At 38.6% G+C, this 21,991-nt stretch overlaps 1 protein-coding gene across 4 annotated transcripts in view; it reads left to right on the top strand.

Annotated features, from left to right (window-relative positions):
• Nucleotides 1-6,560: 6,560 nt before the first annotated feature.
• mecom (MDS1 and EVI1 complex locus) overlaps nt 6,561-21,991 on the top strand; it is a 152,770-nt gene continuing 137,339 nt past the window's right edge. For 3 of the 4 annotated variants that reach the window (XM_055028624.1, XM_055028623.1, XM_055028625.1), the window contains exon 1: nt 6,561-6,800. In XM_055028624.1, coding sequence (XP_054884599.1) covers nt 6,764-6,800 — 37 coding nt within the window. In that variant the 5' untranslated portion in view covers nt 6,561-6,763. The remainder of the gene's footprint in view (nt 6,801-21,991) is intronic. The other variant, XM_055028622.1, reaches the window with a different exon arrangement.

Below are 21,991 nucleotides of genomic sequence, written 5' to 3'. Positions count from 1 at the left end.
GTGTGGCTTTATTTTGTGTGATTTTCTTTTCAGTCTCTACTTTTTTCATGAGGTCATTGGGAAAAGAAATCAAATTAAAGAGGATTTACAGCATATATTCCAAATATGTTGGTTTTCTTCTTCCAAACAACTTTTAAAAAAATTGGAATGTAACCATATTAAGATTCTAGTATATGTTGGAGTATCTTTGTATGGTGACATCAGCATTTTTATTCCTTGCCCTACGATTATGTTCTCAATTCATAATGACCAAGTTTTTCTCAGTGAAAACCAGCAAGTTGGAGCTATTTGTTAAAAAATAGCTTTACTTTTTTCCAACAGAAATACTTGAGCAAAGCTGCCTGTCCAATTTGTTTATTGGAATTGTGCATTTGCTCAGATTTTTGGGCTGTTTCCCTATTGTCCCTAAAATGCTTCAGAACATGTGAAAAAAGTAAATTCCTCTACAAATTTGAGTACAATTTGCTGCTAATTAGTACATCCTTCTTAAAGCTGAAACAATTTTTTATAAAAAAATGTTTGTTTCACATATTTATTGAAACTGTCACTATGCCATGACAGTATGAGACAGATAATCTGTAAAAAAATTGAGCTCCTCTGTCTACTCCTCCTTTCCCCTTGCTAATTAGAAACAACCAATCAGAGCCAGGAAGTGGTATTTAGTGCTGTCAATCATCCTATGTTTAGAGCTACTCATTCCTCCCACCTTTCATTATGCTGCAGCTGGCGCAGCCTGTTGTTGACTGCTCAGGCTAGTTAGTATGGCCACCGCTGATGCTGGATTAACAGTTTTTCCTGTAGTGGCAAGTTGTTTCTCCTTCATTAGCATGTTGAGCAGTGAGCACATAGGGTGATTGACAGTGCTAAGACCATTCTCATGGCTCTGATTGGTTGTTTTTGGTTGACAGAGGTGCATTTCTACAGATGGCAATAGTATCTCAGGGAAGAGGTGGAGGAAATTGCTGTTCTCAGATTATATAATCTCATACTGTTACGACATGTTAAGAGGTTTTACAAATATGTAAAAAAAAACTTTTTTAATAAAAGTTACATTTTGAAGCTGTAACTGTTTGCAATGTTTTGCGAAATGATTCATTGTATTAGTATTCAGTCCTGAGGTTATTAATTTGTAGAAGCACTTGAAGTTTGTCATTACCTTATTTGTAGATTTTATCATTAAGATCAGCCTGAGCAGTAATGAAAACCCAGATGGCGTAGGTTATCTGCCCTATTGGGTCTGGTGTCTGTCATTTTCCTTTTGACCGCCCATAGAGCCTCTACGGGGTTAAGGTAAAGGAACATCATGGTGATTGAACCAGCTTTTGGCACTTTTGTTAGTGTGGGCAGGTGTCAAGTCTTACTGGATGATAAAAACAGAATATCCATACAGCTTATGAGCAGAGGGAAGAATGAAGTGCTCTAAAGTTTCCTGGTAGATTGCTAAACTGAATGCGAACTTCAGAAAACACAATGGATCAGCACCAGCAGATCTTGTCACAGATATGGTAAAGAGGAAGCATTTTTAACATTTGGTTCAAAATAAGATAAAAAAAAATTAGACGTCCTATTTATTACTTGATGCTTTTCGTCATGCATACTTTCCCTTTATCTACTGCTCCTTTTTAATTGTGTCAAAAACTATGAAGCAAAATAGCAATCCACTTCTTCTTAAATTGATTACAAGATAAATACTATGTATTCATATTAGGTGTAGCAGTGTAAAATCTTCCAAAGGGACGCTCTTCATTTTGTTAACCTAAAACTGGTAGATGAGTCCACACCTTTTTTTTAACTGACCATCTGACTTAAAAAGCTCTTGCAACTCAGTGGAGCCTTTTTTTTCCAAGTTTGATATGTGTGTATACTCAGAATATGTGTGTATACTCAGAAAATATTTGGTTGCATGTTGAACCCCATGGATGCACATTGCATGTGTGGGGGCTCTCCAGATACACTCATTGTCAATGTTAAGAGGCCTCCTCTAATTGCTCTCAGTCATGTATGCAAATGTGACCGTGTGTGTGGTTATCTGTCTTGTCTTTGTGCTGCCCTGTGCTGCTGAAGTGGTACGATGCACCAGTCCTCTCGCTAACTGACATCTAGAGACTGGCATCCAAAAAACACCAGAACATGTTATGAAACCACAACCAGGCTGGACAGTAAGTATAGGAAATGAGGGTTAACTACTTATTGTATGCCAAATTTATCTGATCACAAAGTGACAAACCTTGTTGAAGGTAGAGCAGACATGTACATGTCTGCAGCTTAATTTTTTTCTTCCAAATTTAGTCAAGTGTAACATCACTCTGATCTCAACACATCTGGGACCAAGAAAACTAAGTTACATGTGAATCCATCACAAGTCGAGTCAAATTTATTTGTGCAGCACATTTAAGGCAGTTCTCTAATTAATAGTTTAGGCAGACCAGTTTTACAGTGATGAATGCTACTAAAAATAAATGCATGAATGAGTGTCTCAAGATCTTGCTGGGACATTAGTCCTTTAATCCCAGAAATTGTCTTAAGGTGCTAGAAGGCCAACTTTGTAATCGTCTTTATTTACAGTCCAAGTAAATAAATGCCACTCATTCCAGATTCAATGGCAGAAAGTAGTTTTCTCATCAAATACTACAGAGAAAATCATATACCTTTATGTCCTGTTCCATTCTGTTCTACGTTCTCAGCTGTCAGGAGAAAGTGACATACACTTGAGTATCAGCTAGTGTCTTACTTGAGTTTCTTAAGGATCTCATTCAGTTATATGGCTCTTTAATTGCCTTGCAACCGGGAACTTGACATGATCAGGCTGTCTGCTGTTTCTGGAAACGGAAGTAAATAACCCTGTTGGACTGTCCCATCGATTACTTGTCGAATGCCGTTGTTGACGTTCCTGCAGGATGAGAGGCTCTAAGAACATCTCATCAAGCAGTCCTCAGAGATAAATATATCCAAAGCCAACACGAACACTATCAATACTACTTCCACAAATTGTCTCTGGAGTGTATCGCAATCTGTCTTTCATAGTGGGCACAGCCGCAACTGCAGTTTTCAGCTTCAAAGAGGCCCAGCCTGGTAACCACTGGTTGTTTATCTATTTGTATCTGTTGTGTTTCTGTAGAAATTTGACTTATCTAAAGTATTACAGTTGCATTACCAGGGCTGACATACTTCAGCTCCAACACTGCTGATAGACATCCACAAGAGGGCAATACAACATAAAGAATTCTCACTGACGTTCAGCGTCTTATTATAGTTTTTGACTCCTGCGTCTCATCACTAGAGTGACACAAAATAAGAAGAAATGAATAGACTGTGTACATATAGGCCATAATGGTTTTCAGAATGTCTTTTTATCCTTCTTAAACTAATTGAATTAACCATATCATTAAATATTTGTGTTTTTCTGTTGTAAAGATAAAGTGACGTTTTTATTCTAGTTTCTGAGGCAGATTTAAACACAGTGTTCAAACAACCGTCAGTGTGTTCCTTTTTTGTCGTTTCTTCAGGTTTTTTTTGTCCATAATGTTCATTAAATATATGCTTTTGCCTTGCACATGTGCAGCCTATTTACAAGGCAATAGGCATAAAAATAAATAGTATTTACTTATGCGGCATAAAATATAAAAAATATAAATATTCACCGATATTCAATCTTCTGATTTTATTGGCCTTCCTTTCGTTTATTAGTTTCAGGAAGATAAATAAAACAAAGTAACTTGTGTAATTTATTTGGCTCATCTTCTATGAGGGGATTGCTAACTGTCTTTACCTTTACCTTGCATTAACTGAGTAGTTCGTGCATTAAAGCTTGTGGCGGAGAACTGGACCATTAATAACTGCAAACCGCCGCTTCTGATTGAAGGGATTATTCTCCACAAAGGGGCAGCACGCATTAGACCAACACACCCCTGCGGTGTTTCCTTTACACCCGCAGAAGAAAAGGAGTTAGAAGATAATATTGGAAGTGATTAATATAATATTTTTAGACAGTTGTACAACTAAACCACTGTCAAAAGGTATAACCAAGACAAAAAAAAAAAAAAAAAAGCTATGGCTGAGCCACCAATATGGCTTATTTGTGTGTCTTTTGAATATTTGATTTTTGCTTCCAGGAAAAGATTGGATAAAGCGGTGATAAATATCCCTGTTGATCATTTGATTGATTACCTCACCCAAAGGTCACGCAGGCCCGGGTAATTTCCTTGCGCCCGAGGCTCCCTTTTCACTTTTAGTCTTTTTCTGCTGCTTTCGCAGCGCAGGTCATGTTATTTTTTTAACCCCTTCACAACTGAAGAATCTACAAGAAACAGATATCTGCTGACATAGCAGTCGTTCTTTGAAACCTGCTGGACGGGTATATTTCGTTTGTTATTATTATTATTATTATTATTATTATTATTATTATTATTATTATTATTATTATTTTACATGACAGTCACAACTCCAATTAATTTCCAATAATTGCAACCCACCCTCCACCGCCTTATCCTAAGAAAAAAAAATATGGAGAAAAAGAAAAATGATAAATAAAAAAAAGAGGAGTGAGTTATTGTGGTGAATGAAAACCGTTTCTATTCAGACTAATTTAGCGATGCACAGTTGAACCCCCTCCCCTGTCTCCCCCCTGCGCTTGGTGGGAGTTTGTGTTTGTGCGTGCTCGCGGTGCGCCACCTTTCCAGACCCGTCATTAATATTATTACAGCAGAGGCGCAACAGCGCATAAAGTCCCATCTTCCTCGAGCTGCAAACAAGATAAAGGTATTTTGGGAGCCAGCTCTATAGTGTTCTTTTATTATTATTATTATTATTATTATTATTATTATTATTATTATTATTATTATTATTATTATTATTATTATTAATTTTACTAAGAAGACGGAATAACTTGCAAAAAATACCAAATAAATAATTTACCACGTTTCATATTCGGATTTTTGTCTTCTTCTTTTGCTCAGATAAGAAAGTCAGCTATAAAATGGAAGTAGAGGGTGCAGACGCTATCTGAGGTGGAGCTGGCGGCGAAATTTTTTATGGCGGTCCAGAGGCGCCAACGAGGGGTTTGAGGAATCTGAGGGTGCAACAGCCAGCCCTTTGCTGAAATATGCTGCCCAGAGCTTCTTTACCATCCGTTACCTTTTATTGATATGAATATAAAACATGGTAGAACACACTTAAACAGTTATTTGTTGATTTGTGTTATTAGATTGTTGGGGGGACGGGATTGATGGGCATTATGTGTTTTGCCTATCAACAAGCCCCCAACAATCTAATAAATATCCTTAACATCTTTTAAAAGCTTCAGGTTCCCACGATGTGTCCCACCACCACCTCCACCTGGCCACCCCTTTCGGAAACTTTCTGTCTTCGTTTCAGCTCTCGTGGGGGCTGAGCCGTCCGCGTTTGCCCTGTCAGCAGCATCTCCAGCTGATGTCATTAATTGCCAATTACTTTAATTACATCCCGTCGATGCGTCTGGGCAGCCAAGCCACACCTTTAAGAGATAATGATTTAGCTGTGCTTTAATAGGCTGAGGCAAACTCGTTAAAGGAGGCCGAAGCGGTAACAAAAGTGGCACATTGTATAGTTTCTGCCTCTATGATACATGAACTTTTACTGTGATTGCAGTGGCTGTGCCGATTATGAGTGAGATAATTCCTTATTTAAAAAAAAAGAGAGAGAAAAAAAGTTATTATTATATGTATACAATGAAAAAGGAACAAAACCGACCGAAAAAAAAATCTCATTAAAAAAAAAAAAAAAGATTTCCTCTCTTAATGGATCTGCCCCCTTTTCAGGTCAGATCACGTAAAAACACCCTTTTCGAGCTCTGCGGCAATTAGCAAGTGATGGAATATACACACAAGCGGAGACGTCTCAAATGGCCAGTAATACTAAAAGAACTTAACATATTAATAATTGTCTGAGCAAACAGAGAGTGTGGAGGGAGGGAAAGTGGGGGGGATAAGAAGAGAACGCTCATATTTAAAAACATGGATGGAAAGTTTTTTTTAATTCATTTCCAGTGCTTCAGTGATCACAACGCAATTAAAAATATGCGGAACCTCTTAATGGCTCTGACTGCGCATCTGTCGTTTTCAAGACAACGCTGATTAATGTGACTTGTAGAGAAAAGGTGGGCTAAATTGTATCTCAGGTCTTAGAGTCTGCAAAAACAGAGAAAAACAAATAAAAAAAAATACCTGTCTTCATTCTGAAAACCTTTTATTAAGACACTAAAATTGCGTCTGTGATATTAGTTTTAAAAAGTGTTGTTGAAGATATTTTCATCATTGAAACATTTCTCCTTTTTTTTTTTTGTCTTGCAGTTGATGTAGGTTAATTTAATGTTCGATGCGCACAAGAACCAGGAGCTGCATGTATTTATTTTCAGCTCGTCCCGCTCACTCCCATCTTAAGAAACAAGCACGGAACGAGATGTCCTCGAATCTTTTCCCCACACATCTTCACCCGATCGGTCCAATATCAAAGTAATAAATCGTCTCAAACTTTTTCCTTTTTTTTTTCTTCTTTTTTTTTTTTTTTTTTTTCTGGCACATGCTGCCCGGCAGATTCCGCGCTGTGCGCATGTGCGAAGGTGTCCAGACTGACAATGCCGGAGAGATAGTGCGTTTGGACCAAGAAACCCAGAGAAAAAAGGGGGACAGAGAAAAATCAAAAAAGAAGAAGGACAAAAAAAAGACAAAAAAAAAAAAAGATTCAAGAAAACATCCAAACAAAACCCCACGCCGCAGAGACTGGCACCATGAGGTCCAAAGGCAGGGCGCGGAAACTGGCCACGAGTAGGTGCAACATCCCTTTCTCTCTCTTTTTTTTTCCTTCTCAAAAATGCCATGTTATATAGCCTACCTATAGGTTGTCGCTGTTATTAGTTCAGACTTTCTGTAATGTCTTCATCTCCAAACAAAAGCGCGTAATCCTGTCTTTCTCCCGGTAGGAAAGAACACATCGCGATGTGGTGCTGAAGTGAAACAAAACAAAACAAAACAAAACAAACAGAAACGAGTCAGAGCGAGTGTAGAGGAACAGCAAAAAGTTAAAAAGTTGAAGGAGCGACGGGAGAACTTTCTGCCAGGCGTCCGCTCCACTTTTAGCGCTTCTGCTTGCATGTAGTGGGCGCTGTAGCGTAGAGTTGAAAAGTCCCGTGTCCTGAGCGTCGGCGCTTATTGCATCTGCTGCGCTGCTGCTGCTGCTGCTGCCGCCGCCGCTGCGCACCTCTGCTTCTGCCTGAGGAAAGTTTGGGGGGGAAAGGAAGTTAATGGGGAGAAATAAGGAGAAGATGATATTTCGAGGGTGAAGATCAAAAATAAGTTTATTTCGACTTGAGACAATGAACATTCAGAGATCGCGTGATCTTGAAAAATGACCTAACTCAGTTTGTATTTCTGCATGCACAGCTCCGGAACTTACAGACTTTGAATTGCATGTAACGTCGTCATTGCATGTTTTTTTTTTTTTCTTTTTGCAGAAAAAAAATATTTTGAGTAAATTAAAAGCTTGGCATGTTTATTTAAAATGATGATACAAGTTGCATATTTCGGATTAAAATCGATTTGAGAACTTGCAGCCAATTAGCTATATGTGAGGAGAAGAACGGTGCGTCTGCGGAGGCATTGATTTGCGGCAATAAATTATGGCGCATGCTTTATTCCAGTCTGACGTTTTCTTAATCAGATTTTTCAGTTTGATTCATGGCGGGTGTGGCATTGTTGCTTTCTTCTTGTGTCTTTAATTGCTTCCCTCCGAACTCCCCATCAGGGAATCTTTTCTTTTTTTTTTAAATAATCATTATCATTTCAGATTGATCTGTCCCTGTCTTTATTGAACTCCGAAAAACATCCCCAGTTGGAGTTTTTGTCGTCCAGACTTTCTGTACAAACCTCATGCAGTCGACTGACCCTGACAACTTTTCAACCACGTCAGGTGACGTTTTCATTTAGACGTCTGTTTATATATCACATTTCAACCACGATTTAAAGTTAACATCTTTTTTTTATGTCCCTTCCACAAGATGTTGTTGCTCGTGGCGAGACAAGTTGTAACATGCACCACGTCAACGTTTTAATACTGAAAAATAAGTTTTCCCCCTAAACAACATAAGCATTGCGATGACTCCGACTCACACTTTGTTGTTGTTGTTTTAAATGTTAACATTTTCACTTTAACCACAACATTTATTCTGCTCTTGTTGAAAGTAGACGTCTATTTGATTTTCACTTTGAAATGATCAATAGAGCACAGAGGTCAGAAAGTGGTTTGAATTCATTCATTCCTTCATCCATATCTTATGCATGGTGCCCAGTAAAAAGGTGATAAATTGTCAATTAATTAAACAAATACAAAACACATCAGGCACATTAGCAGGGGCCTAAGTAGAGTGTGTGGAGGGGGGGAGTTAAAATCCGTTTGCTGATTTTTTGGGATGTAGAAATTGCATCGATTTCTTTCATATTGTTCTTGTAGAGACGAACAAGTAGAACGATGATGTTTTTTGCAAAGAAAGAGAAAGAGTTCTGCTGGTATGTTTCAGAAGAGGAACAGGACGAAGCGGGCCCACCCTGGCCCTCAGCCAGCTCTGCGCAGTGTCAGCGGTGAATATTTAAATTCCCAGAACCCTCATAAGGGGCTCTGCTGGTAAATGCGTTCAGTGAGTGCCTCCCCTCCTGTACAGAAAAGCCGTGTGATTAGGCAAAAGAAGAAAAAAAAACTAAGGGTGTAATAGAGAAGGTGATGGAGAGGTGGTAAACGTAAGCGTGATAGATGGAGGCTGTCTGATTAGTCCGCGTGTCCAGATGTGATGCGGTGCGCCGCAGAAAAACTTCCCACTGTATGTAATGCCAAGGCGAACAGGGCCGCACCCCGCGGTGAAGAGGAAGGAAGAGGAGGAGGAGGAGGGGGGGGGGGGTGTCTGCAGTGACTCCCCTGGGCCTAATTAAAAGTCAGCACATTTGTGTATCAGAAATATCACCGTTTTTTTTCTTTTTTATTGTCAAAAAAAGACGGTTAAATTATTAACAGTTGCAGATTTTTTTTTTAAGAAACTCTCCATTAACCTAATAAGGAAACTTAAGCAGTAGATGCAGCGGTTGTTTCCCACCCGTTTCAATCAGCGTCACTCAGCGACACGAACATCTCCGGAATTTTGTCCTCTTGTCCAGTTTCTTATCTTAACAGCTGGCATCTCTGATTGGCCGAGAAAATGTGCGCCTACGCGAATGAGAGCGTGTGTCGCGTCCGTCAGCGCGTCAGCCTCTCCAGTGGCTTGTTCAATGGGCCATGCATCTCGCGTTTGTTTGGCGGAGCTCATTAAAACGCTTAATAGATCGGAGCATTTGAAAGGTGAGAGGAGCGGCCCGGCGCGACCAAAGTGAAATAGAGAGCTCATTAAAGGGCGCTCTCTGTCCCTGCGCTACGTTTCGTGCCAAAGCTGCGTCGATACGAATGCCTTATATGTCCTTGAGGAATAATCGGGGTTTGAACTTTTTTTTTAAAGAAAATTAAAAATGATTTTTTTTGTTTGTTTGATTCTGCCAAGCGACATTACAGTGTTTGCATCGGATTGTGTTTTTTTTTCTTTTTTAATTACTTTAACTGTAACAAATTTGGCTACACTGTGCGCATCGCAGCTTTTGACCAAATTAATACAAGGTCAGTAAATATACATGATGAAACTGCAATAACGCAGGGTTACAGACTTTTTCTGCTGCTTGTGTTTAGGATGCGCCAATGAGCTTATTACCGGCTGGTTTATTTAGAGGTCTAATTTTACCTGTTTTGTTTGTTGTTGTTGTTGTTGTTTGTTTGTTTCATTCATAAAAAAAGAAAAGACAGAAGACATATAAGGAATCACAAAAATTCTGCCCATTTTTGTGCTAACCTTTGTAATTTTTCATAAAATTGAAACAATGACCCAGATGTCATACTCCTGGTTGATGCTTTTGAGACTGGAAGTGGTAAAGTTCTCAGTTTCAATGCATTTGATTAACATGAAATAAATTTTCTTGTATTTCACCTGCCGATCACTGATCAGAGAGAAAATTGATTGGCTCCATTGTCTGTTTCTAGATGCTATATCAACCGCAATGAAGCAAAGTAAAATGTTTTTTTTTCAGTTTTTTTTTTATTGACTTTGACTATGTATTTCAAAAATTTTAAGTATGACTCAAATATAATAAAATAGACTTTATGAAAGGAAAGGTTGTTGAAGTTCTTCACCAACCCAAAGCTCAAAATTCAAAATGGCTTCCTGGCATTTATTATTTACATAAATGCATTAATGATTTCTACTCACTGAATGTTTCACACATAATATTTAACAATCTCCTGTAGTAAATGGTGCTAGAGTATTTTATATTAGCTTCAACAGGTAGACAAGCCACTAAACACATAAGCTATCAAATCCTGTTGGTTTTTTTTGGATTGGAAGTGCATCGGGTTTGGTAGGGTTTGATGTAATTCCATGTCGGAGATTTGATTTCAATTTCCAAATGGAAAGCATCCACTGCTGTCCCATTTTTCATAGCCATTTTATTTATTTTGCAAATAAATAATACCAAAATCTCTACTGAGTACCACTAAAGGCAGCACAGGTATCACATGTGGTGTTCATACCACAGTTTAACAAACATTTATTAAGTCTTTTAAACCCTGCTCCACGTATGTAAATATGTTTAAAGGTATATACATACACATATCTGGAAGGACTCTTTATGGTATGTATTTAATTAGTTCTTTATGGGTTTGTGCATAGTGTTGCGGCAGCAGTTTTAATGGTCAGTTGTTGTGAGACCCAGGACTTTTTAATCTATCAACAATGTACGAAAATGGCTCTTTTGGAAGGTTTCTGATGTTAATGAGTCGTCCAGGAATCAGGCTTCAGGCTATAAACAGAGAGCTGATGAGGTTAGTGGTTTGTTTGGACGCTGTTGTCACCCATTTGAAGGATGGCCTCTGTCCTGAGCCACAAGGGAACGTCATAGATCCCTCCCGGGGGATTGTTCCCCGTCTTTACTCCCCCTTTTTCAAAATGCAGTTCCGTCTCTCCAAGATCATTCACCATTATGTACTGGGGGAATTTCATAATTCATAAAACGCAGTGTTTGGATATTGGTGATGATGTGTATTTGTGTTGGGAGGGTAATGATGATGCTCTGACCCAGACAGGCCAGTGTGGGAACACTAAGGGCTGGATGCAGGGAGGGTGGTGGGGGTGTAGCTGTGCTGGAACATGTCAAGCTTGGGAACCAGTGTGTGTTTATAGCAGGGAAACTGTACCAATACAGAACAATGAGCGAGCCTTACCCCTTCTAAATAATAAAAAAGCAATTCTGCTTTCTTCTACCCCCCTAAAGGTCACAGAGTTAGAGATAGAGAGTCAACACAAAAGCCTCCAGTCTGTCGGCAGTCTGGTCTGGCCCAGCGCGGTGCCAAGGCTGAGGTCATTATCAACAGAGCCGTCCCAGGCTAAACATATTTTTATAGATGGTGTGTGTGTTTTCATAAAACTGTGTGCTTATTCTGTTGCAGTATCTACATGCAAGTTTAAATACACATCTAAACAAAAAGCACCACTCAGACTGAACGCTCAAACTGTAAAATGTGAGACGTGCCAGCGCTTTCCCATCACAAATTGCTCCACGATTCATGGCAGATTGCTGAGTTCAAAAAAGTTTCCATCAAAGTGATTTGTGTGTCGTTATGATGTCTGAGGAGATATAACGTCAGCAGATTGCTGATGGTGCACTTCACCATCAGCAGAGATTGCTACAGTAGCATTGTGAAGTTAGCACTCCTCTGGCATGCTGTGAGGAGTCTGTACCTCTGTTAGCTAATTAAAGGATCTCAATCATTTTATGTGCACCAATCAATTACCTGGAGAAGGTGGTAGAAACAGGGCCCAGCACTCTGGCCTCATGTCTCACATCAGCTAACAACCATCAGTTACTTTATTACTTTGTAGAGGGCTTTTATGGGAAGGAAAGCGAAACAAGATTTGAAATATTTTTTTTTTATTGTTTGCTGCACTTTGATATTAATTGCAGCTGCAGCCATGATATTAGTTTTACATGAAAAGTTTATGCCGCCTATTTTTTGCTCTTTTTGTTCACATTTGAAGATCAGGCAAAGAGAAAAAGATGAAAAAATATGTCAAAAGTAAAAGCTTTTTTGTGTCATATTATGTACAGGTAGAAAGTGGACCAAAGTTCAAACCAGAGTATTGATGGATGTAATGAATTAATGTTTAATTAAAATCCCAAAATAGATCCTACATATGTTAGGACGAACACACAGGGAGCAAGGAACACAGAGACCAAGTAACAAGTAATGAGGTATAACGAACATAACCAGCATGTAAGAGAGAGACAGAGAAAGAGAGAAAGAGAAATTTTAAGAGAGAGACAGAGGGAAACATAGAGAGAAGAGAGAGATAGAGAGAGGGAGAGTAAACACAAACAGGGGAACTAGGCCTTCAAATTTTATGAAAAAACGAGCATGGGGAAAGAAATAAACATAATTTAACTAGAACAACCAAGAACGGACTGGACTGAAGTAAAACAGAAACAAAGCTGATCTAATCAAATTAAGAATAACTAAAGACAACAGATAAACCAAACTACAAACCGAGACAAATCCAAACAATCCCACACAACGTGAAAAAGGCCAAAAGGTCTCACAAACCAAAAAATCATGTCCTGATCTCAAGAAATTTAAGAACAAATAAAAGTCCATAGCATCTATCAGTCTGGAAATGGTTACAAACTCATTTCTGAATCTTAAGGTCTCCAGCAAGCTACAGTGAGAGTTAATACCAAATAATGAAAACAAGGAACATTGGCCAACCTTTCCTGGAGTGTCCAGCCTATTACAGTTTTTCCAAGAGAGTATCAACGACTTGTAATTCAAAAAGTCACACAGTATCCAGAATAAAATAAAAATGTGCTCACAATTCAACAAGAAAGAGAACGGTCCAAACGACATGCATGTGAGACAGAAACTGCTGCTGAGTGTAAGGACTGCAAAGACAAGTTTCATATTTACTTGAGATCAACCTTAAAACCTTTAGGAAAATATTCCTTGGAGTGAGGAGACAAAATACATTTTCTAGAACTTTTTGGATGATCTGCGTGTTCAGAAAAAAGTACATCATACCAACAGTCAAGCACGATGGTGGTAGGTGGCAATATGTGGTTGCTTTATTGCAATGGACAACTTGCTTTAATTGGTGAAACAATGCTCTTCTATAAAAACCCTAGAGAAAAATTTATTAAGACAATGAGAGAAATCAAACCACTATGTGGCACACACACACGCACACGCAAACACACGCCCACACATGGTGACACACACACAAACAAACAGAAACAAAAGGATTATTTTCGAAAGGCCTAGTCAAAGTCTGGTCTTTCTGTGGCATGACTTCAAACAGAATGTTAAAATTGAAAAATAAGCCAAAATGACCAAATTAAAATAATTTTCCATTTAATAGTTGGCCAAAGCCCCTCCACAGTGACGTAAAAGTCTCAATTGTCAGAAATGTTTAATGGTAGTTTGTTTCTTTTAGATATAGCACAACCAGCTGCCATGTTTATGGAATAGTTAGTTTTTTTCATAATGCAGCAGGTTAGTTTGGAAAGTTCAAATTAATTAAACATGCTTTCCGCATTTACTGCTTGAAATGAAAATGAATATGATCACTCAAAACATTTAAGTGTGACAAATGAGAAGAAACAGAATGGACATGTAAGCAAGCAAATACCTTTTCACAACTCAGTCCCTGACTTCGTTTATTCTTTTTTTGATCCTTAAAGAGCTTTATTGAACTGTAAATAGGCAGGATAGAGGGTGAAGAGAGAGGAGGAAGACATGCAGCAAACAGCTTGAGACTGGTAATCAAACCCAGGACGACTGCGTCGCTGCCTGTAGCTCCTGCACATCGTGCGTCTGCTCTACCATCAGAGCCACCTTGGCCTCTTCTTTATGTGAAAACCGTTTTGTGTTTACCTCATTCCAGCAGAGCATACTTTATTGATTCTTCTGCGCATTTTGGAAGTGATTAGTGTTCTTTAAGTTGTAGGAACAACTTTATGTCTACAGATGGGATTAAATGGAATTCCTTGCTTGTGAACACATTTTGATGGTTGTCCTGGAGGACTGATGGGGAAAACAGTGCTTACACACCAGAGGGAGCGCATAGCTATAAACAGGAATTACCCAACAATCGTTTTGTGAATGTGGTGATAACAGTGTGTTCCAGCACTGCTTGGGGATCTCCCTGGGTGGAGCTGGTTGGACCAATGAAAGGAGGTAATGAGAGGGTCGTCATTTTAGATTATTAGAAAGGAACAAATAAGCTCACACAGGGAAACTAGAAGTGGGATAATGTTTTCATGTATGTGTTTGAAGGTCATGCTTATTTGATTTCTGTTCACCTTTTATCTTTGCTGAAACTTGCACTCCTTCCTTGTTCTCCACCCTGAGGCTCATTTACCTGATGACCTCTCACCTCTGCAGGATGGGAGTATAAAGAGGAGATGCGATCAAAGTTGAGGTCTTCCTCAAAAAGGTTGGACTTCAGAACTTTCATGTAATAATACAAGAAGGTTTTTGAAAGAGGACATAGCAATGAACAATCTGGACAAGCGGAGGATGCAATATCTACCCAAGCAGAAATGCTCAAAGGTCTGCAAAGCAAGTAATGGTGATTTGGAAACACAATCTCACCTTCACTAGGATTCAGGGAACGTTTTCATATTTTGTCATATTGCCTTCATTGGGGACAAAGTAAAGTGCAAAGAGAAGGATACATTGCTTTCAAAACATTTCACAAAGAAAAGTCAGAAATTTGTTTCAGATTTTTAGCTGTAATCAAAGCTTTTTGAATACATTTCCATCAGCTTTACATCTCTGGAGAAAGTATTTGTAATTTTTTTCAAGCCGCGCTATCACAGATGGACAGAGTCTGTCTATATCAATTGTTGTGTTTCCTATGTTTTCACATTCGACGTGGGATCTACATTTTGACTGAACTGTTCTAACAGATTAATATGCTCTAAGTTAAACCATTCAGCTGTTGCTATGGTGTTATGTTTAGTTAGTGAACAAAAACTTGCCGGAAGGTAAACCCTCTGCAAGAGTCTCAAATCTTTTGTAGCCTTTAGCAGGTTTACGTCTCTGATTGCCCTGATCCAGCTTTCAAGCCCAAGCTGAAGATATACTTTTCTACAGCTCATTGCTGCCATCACCAGGCTGCATACACTGTATAGCTAGATGCATTTAGTGGGACTTCATTTGGCTTTTCTGCAACACCGGCGTTCTTCCTGTTATTCCTCCATACAGGCCACATACATGGAAAAGCCTGACAATGACTTGCTGATTCGATGGATTCTCCATAGGATCTTGTCTTTTCTTCTCTGGTTAAAGTTCTTTTTACCCCATTGTTTTCTTACTATCATTGTAGGTACATGGCCATGTCTATGTAGGCTATCAATTGGGGCATATTCCTTTAATTTTCTCTCACGGGGCCACATTTGGTATGGCTTGAAGCAAAGTACAAACAAGATTTTATAGATCTCTGCAACTCCTCCAGCAGTATGGACTTGTACATTGCCTCTCTGCTCTGGCCTTGTTTTAGATGGTTTTCATTTGTTATTACTTTTCATTTTTGATGATGGTTTGAACAGTGACCTGGGAGATGTTCAAAGCTTAAGATATTGTTTATGATTTGTCTTTCTTCCTCACCTGTCTGCAGTGGTTTGTGGCCTTTGTTTGTTCACTAATGTTCTCTTAAAAAAAAAAAAAAAAACAGTTAAAATTTTTGAAATTCATTCTACTATTTCACAGTTATGAACTACTTTGTGTTGGTTCGCCACTTAAAGTCCCATTAAAATACATTGCAAATTGTCGTAATGTGACAAAAATATTTGTGTTTCGGGCGTATGTTTTTATTTGACTTTGCACCACAACTATATAAATTCTTTGTGTTTGGCTGAGTACCTTGTTATCATTGGTGACACATTTGGTCCAGTATTGTTCTTACTCATCCAAGTTTTTCTCTGAGGAAAGGAAAATTCACATCCCTGCCCTTACAGATATGTCTCGATGTCTCCCCAATTATGTATGAGGCTCCTTGCTGTTTGTGTATGTGTGTGCGCTGTGCACACATGCTGCCGGTCATCCAGGGTTGTGGCAAAGGAAAGAACATGGACGTGGAAAAGAATGCGGGACTGATTAGTGCCGCTTACCTGTGTGTGAACTGGATGCACCGGCGTGTGATGAGACCTAGGAAACAAGGGAACAATAGGACAGTAGAGATTCCTTTCCCTGTCACATACCAGCAGTCCTCTGGCTGAGGCCCCCCGCCTGGAGCTTTGATGAACCCTCCTCACCGCTTCCTGGGATTGTCGCTCCTCCACAAACACAAAAACACGAAGAAGGCCGACGAGTGGGGCCGGGGAAGAGAGAGCACGGCCCTCCTCAGGATGTCCTGTTTTGATTAGTGTTAGCATCCTAAAAGCACCGTAGGAATATTATTTTAACACGGAGAAGAGCTTAATGGTGACACACACACTTCTTTCCACTCTGTGACCTTCAGGGTCAAATACACTACAATGAGCTGGGAATCAAAGAGCTGCTCCTCACTCAGTTATTCTGCGGAGGAAATCAAGAGAGGAAAAGGAGTTGATAAAATGATAAGGAGAGGTTACAGGCTCTGTCAACAGGTGTAAAGAATTTGTCATGTCGCAGTTTGTAGAATTTTCAATAAATATTTAATTGCATACGAAAAGTGGAGATAAAAAAAAAGTATACACGGACCTTTTAAATAATTTATTAAATATTTGTCTAGTTCACATTAACTGAAAAAGAAACAAATCTGTTTGGAGGAAATTGCAAAAAAAAATTCCAAAATCCAAAAGTGTACACTTAAGGTAATATTTTGTTGAGGCGCTTTTTGAATTTTAGCATCAATCTCCACTGGTTTGAGTCTACAGGCATCATGTATATTAACTTAATAATTTTTCCTCCCTCTACTTTGTGAGACTACTCTAAATCTGTTTTAAGGTTATCATTTGTCAGAAACTTCTCTTCGAGTCATTACATAGATTTAATTCTGGAATAGTAGAATGCAAAAACTTTCATTTTTGTTTTATGAAGCTGTTCTTTTGTCGATTTGGATTCATAGTGCTAAAAAAGTAAAATCCCACTTCAGTCTCAGCTTTCTAGCAGACAACTGAAGTTTTCGGGTCTGAATGTCTCATATTAACAACCATTGAACATATACAGCTTGACAAAACATGTACTTCCATTCGAAGAATATGTTTTCTACCACCACCGTATTTTACTGTTGATGTGACACTCTCCTACTGCAAGATTTGGTGATGTTTCAGCTTAGTCTGGATGTTTTTTGTTTTTTTAAAGATTTCTTTGGTTCCAGTGGGCCTTTATTGAGCAGTAGAGAGACAGGAATTAGAGTTGAGAGACATGCAGCAAATGGGCCGAGACCAGGAGTTAAATCCAAGACAATATCACAGAGAACTACAATCTCTGGACTTGGTGCACACGCTCTTCCAACCGAGCCACCAAGCTTCGCAGGTCTGGATGTTTTTGTCGAAAGAGTTTGGCTTTACAATCCATTTTCTTTGTTTAGAGATAAAGGTGTAAAGTATCAATCAGGTCGTTCTCACAGCTAGAACATGCCAGTATAACTCCTTTAGTGGTGCTGTTGGCCTTTGGCTGCCTTCTGAACCAGTTTACATGTTTTCATTGATTTTCGAATAATGTATTGATCACTGTCTTCATAGCAGTGTGATATGGATACATAAACTGCCGTTTAATTGTTTTGTGTCCTGCTGACGGAAACCTCTGTGCAGTGAGATCATTTTTCGCCATTCTAATTTTTAGGTTTAAAAAAAAATGTTACGCATTTCTTTAATTAAGGAGATGCAAGTCAGCTGATTCTTGTCCAGACATTTATTAGATGGATCAAAACAAGTGGTATTATACAGAAAGTTATGCATTAACAGTAACAGGTCAAACTTTTGTACCTTACTATGACATTAAAACCAAATTAAATACATCTCCAATGCATTGCATATCTATTCTCCATTGATGCACTTCATTATCAGGCACCACTCTGAACAACATGCACTGGAGAACTATTTTCTCTGCTTATGTCATAGAAACTACAAACTATCTAAAGTAAATCTTAATAAGCAGACACAATTCAGAAGTTTTGCAGAGAACACATACCAATGATGAACACCAGCAATTCTATAAAGAGACATATATTTAAGCTAAGATTAAATCTGCAAACAACAAAAAAGTTAGTTTTGTGTTTCAGCAATCAGACTCTTCCTTGCTCCAACTGTAAGTCCAGCAGTTTTTTTATTCTAAAATCTGCATCTTTCAGCAGTCGCTGCTCCATCTTTAATGTGTCCTTTTGGAATCAGGAAGCAGTAAAGCTTTGCTTCATGGTCTGTTGTTCTGCTGGTGCTTGAGAATTTTAGTTTGACAGGAGGCCACCACTTTGTTCACCTCAGCATCCACATGTGACCCCCGGGACCTGGACGTCTCAGTCAGAGCCTGCAGCAAGACTGGGGGCAACGAAGGGGCGGGGGGCACTGTGCTCACTGGGTCAGTGGACAAGCTAATCGATTTTATCTCAGTTTCAAGCACCACACCAACCCCTGTTGGCTTGATATTCACATGTTCATTGTTCAGAGGATTTCTTTCTCTCATGATCTCTCTTCTGATATTTTGTTGTTTTGCATAAGATTTTATTTCCTTCTCCACTCACGTTACTTTTCATGTTTTATCTTTTTCAGTATTCTTCAACCATCTTTGAGTCTTAAGGGCATCTGCCCTTTTCTTAATTACCCACCTTTTTGTTTCCTTTCTGCTTTTCAGTGTAAATCTATTTTTCTGTTAGTACACAAAGATAAAAGTTGTAGTATTAATAAGTTGAAACTTTTTTTTTTTTGATAAATCAGTTTTTGAACATGTAAGATGTAGACATACATATAACCTTTTGAGTAGATCCCACATTATCCTAATCAGACAAAGCTTTGAAACCATTTTCTGTAACCGATTGTTAGGTTTCCAATCTAATTTTGTTGATGATACAGTTTAAACAACCACTCAAAATCAAATAATACATCCATACTAATGAAACAATTAGTTGATAATAAGCTCAACTGCAAAAACAAATTTTTGTTTAATTTAACTCTTAAATGAATGCTACAATATAAGTCCAGTCAGTAAAGTGAAAAGCCAATACAACTTTATCATAAAGTCATTTATAAACTGACCAAAGTGCACAGCAGATATAAGACAAAAGTAACAACAAAAAAAACAAATACAAAAAATATACTTATACGGGAGAAAGACTCTAATGCATATATGCTTTTTCAAAAGTATGAAGATGAAGTGGAGACCCATTAGCCTTCACTGAAAGTGCATTACAGTAATCCAGTCGAGTGGTAACAATGCCACGGATTAATAATTTTAGCCAGAGTTCTCAAATGACCAGCTTTACACTTTTCTGATTACATCGTCACAAGATCACCATGACTCCATTTGGACAACTCAGAAATGTAATTTTAAACATTTTCCAATCAATACTGAGTGATTAACTCTGAAATTGCCCTTTTATTTATTGTACATAGTGAGACTTTTAGCATGTGTTAATACTAGCATTGTTAGTTCTTCATAGTTAGTTAATTAGTTGTGACAGCAAATTGTTTGTGTTTTTGGTGGCTTTGACGCTGTTTGTTTTGTCTCATGACTATCCAAATTGCTGTCACTCAAAAAATTCAAAAGCAGTCTTTGGAGGCGTCTTCAAAGTGCTTGCTGTTGGCCATCCTCAAAATACATCTTAGCCAACTCTTTTAACACTTCAAAGCAATGGAAGAATTACATCTTTGTTACTTCAAATTGAGAGTCTCAATCACAGATATCATGTCAGATTCCTGACATGTGTTAATACTCAAAGGTCAAAGGTGAATTTTGAATGCCTACTCAGAGTTTATGATAAAATCTTTAAATACCCAATCTGATGTATACCTCTCAAATGTCATTGTTGGGGAAGCAATGACATTTTTATATACGTATAGTTAAACATAACATGTGCATCATCAGGCTATAAAGCTTTCAGACCATTCTGGAAATTTATCCTCTGTGTTCCTCTGTTTGATTGTTCTCCCCTGCATGCTGATAGTCGGGATGAGAAGTGGCAGTTTTCTTGTCGGTTCCCCTGGATAAGCACTGCAACAAGGGAGCAAAAGCTTAGGGAATGGTTTGGAAACTTTCTCTTCATCTGTGTAAGGAGATACTGCGCTGACAGTTGGCAGACTGCTAGCCAAGCACAACACGAGACAGGCGCACAGGCCCTCTGGAGCTTAACAAAACGGACAAACCAGACGAAACAATCCACCCCTTGCTGTGCAAGGGAACAACATATTTTAGTTTCTCAGGTATTTCTAGTTAAGGGATGAAGAGTCAAGAAGATGAATCGCCACAGTAGCAAACACAGACAGAGGCAACTGAAATTAGTAAGTTCTCATCTAAATTCACAATTTTGGCAACTTTTTAATTATTACTTGTTTAAAATAATAATAATAATAGTAATAATAATAATCTCTCACGAGTTATTTTTTGCTTGTTCATTTGTTTGCCTGCTTAATCTTACTTTAGCATATATTGTGTATTGAGTGCCATGCAAAATTCAATACATTATGGAAAGGTTCCATAAAGTATTGCGCTGGAGGAGTGGAAAACCATTCTCTGCCATAATTTGTAGGACTTTCCTTCCAACACTCTAATATTAATTTTTATTGGAATATCACATAAATATTCCAAGAAACTGATTGATGTTTTGGTTGTAAATTTATAAATGTAAAAAAACTTCAAGGACGATGAATTCATTCAAAGCAAAAAGGTATTTGGTCATGCATGTTGGAGAATGATTTTTGAAAAACAATAGCTCCTGCATCCTGTAATATTTGGGCATTTAACTTAGCCAGAAAGATCTAAAATGAGATAGAGGATCGGCAGGACAGCTTGGACATTGCAGGTGTGAGTCCGTGTCCCTCCGCACAGCCATTAATCGCTGCCATCTGACAGTTCAATCTACGAGGGGGTCCAAGAGGAACAGCCGGCTGGTTACCACTGCAGGTTATTACAGAGCACGAAATCAGCCAGTCGCATCAGCGATCAATGACAAAGGCGACGTGAAAAAAGTGAAGGAGAAGTAGAATGAGGTACAGTTGAGAAAGATATAGGGTTAGAGAGGCAATGGGGATTCGAGGATGAAGGGTGCAGAGAGGCAGAAGAATGGCAGGATAATTGTAGTTATGCAACTGAAGGTCAGTTTTTGATTGTGAACTGGATGACAAACAGGCTGTCAGTTGCCAAGAAATAGAGATATTCATCCAATACTGCTCAAGCAAAAAACATTTCCCCTCACATGTGCACGTGCATTAATGTACAAAGACACAGTGACTGCCAAAGCAGCTTGACTGAGGCCAAAGCGATGGAGTTTATACCGCACCTCCAGTATGTTGGCACTTAGCAACTCCACTTCAATTTTGGATTTTGTTGAGGTGGATGTACAAATAAAATCAGTTGTCAAAATCAAAATATTTCTCTAAATGTCCCTGCAGCCTAGCATGGTATCATCCGCCATATTAATGTTTACCGAGCCTCAGGAACCCAAACGCCATTGGTGCCAAACCTAACCTTTCTATTTCACACTTAGAACATCATTTTTGCCTTCTCAGACATGTTTTTCTGTGACTTAGATAAACCTTAAGAGAGGGTTAATTGACAGTATTTGGCCAGATAAAACAACAAGAAGGTCTCCCTTGTGTCCCCAGAGGACTGGAGCAGCTAAACTGGTTGTTTTTACTACACTATCTAGAGGCAGATCCACTGGCTCTCCCTCCCCAACAATGATTCACACACACGCACACACACACGC

Source organism: Poeciliopsis prolifica, unplaced genomic scaffold (assembly GCF_027474105.1).
Source record: "Poeciliopsis prolifica strain line A6 unplaced genomic scaffold, Auburn_PproV2 SCAFFOLD004, whole genome shotgun sequence".
Lineage (NCBI taxonomy): Eukaryota > Metazoa > Chordata > Actinopteri > Cyprinodontiformes > Poeciliidae > Poeciliopsis > Poeciliopsis prolifica.
Note: the sequence above shows the minus strand (reverse complement) of the source record. Positions and strands in the feature narration are given on the sequence as shown.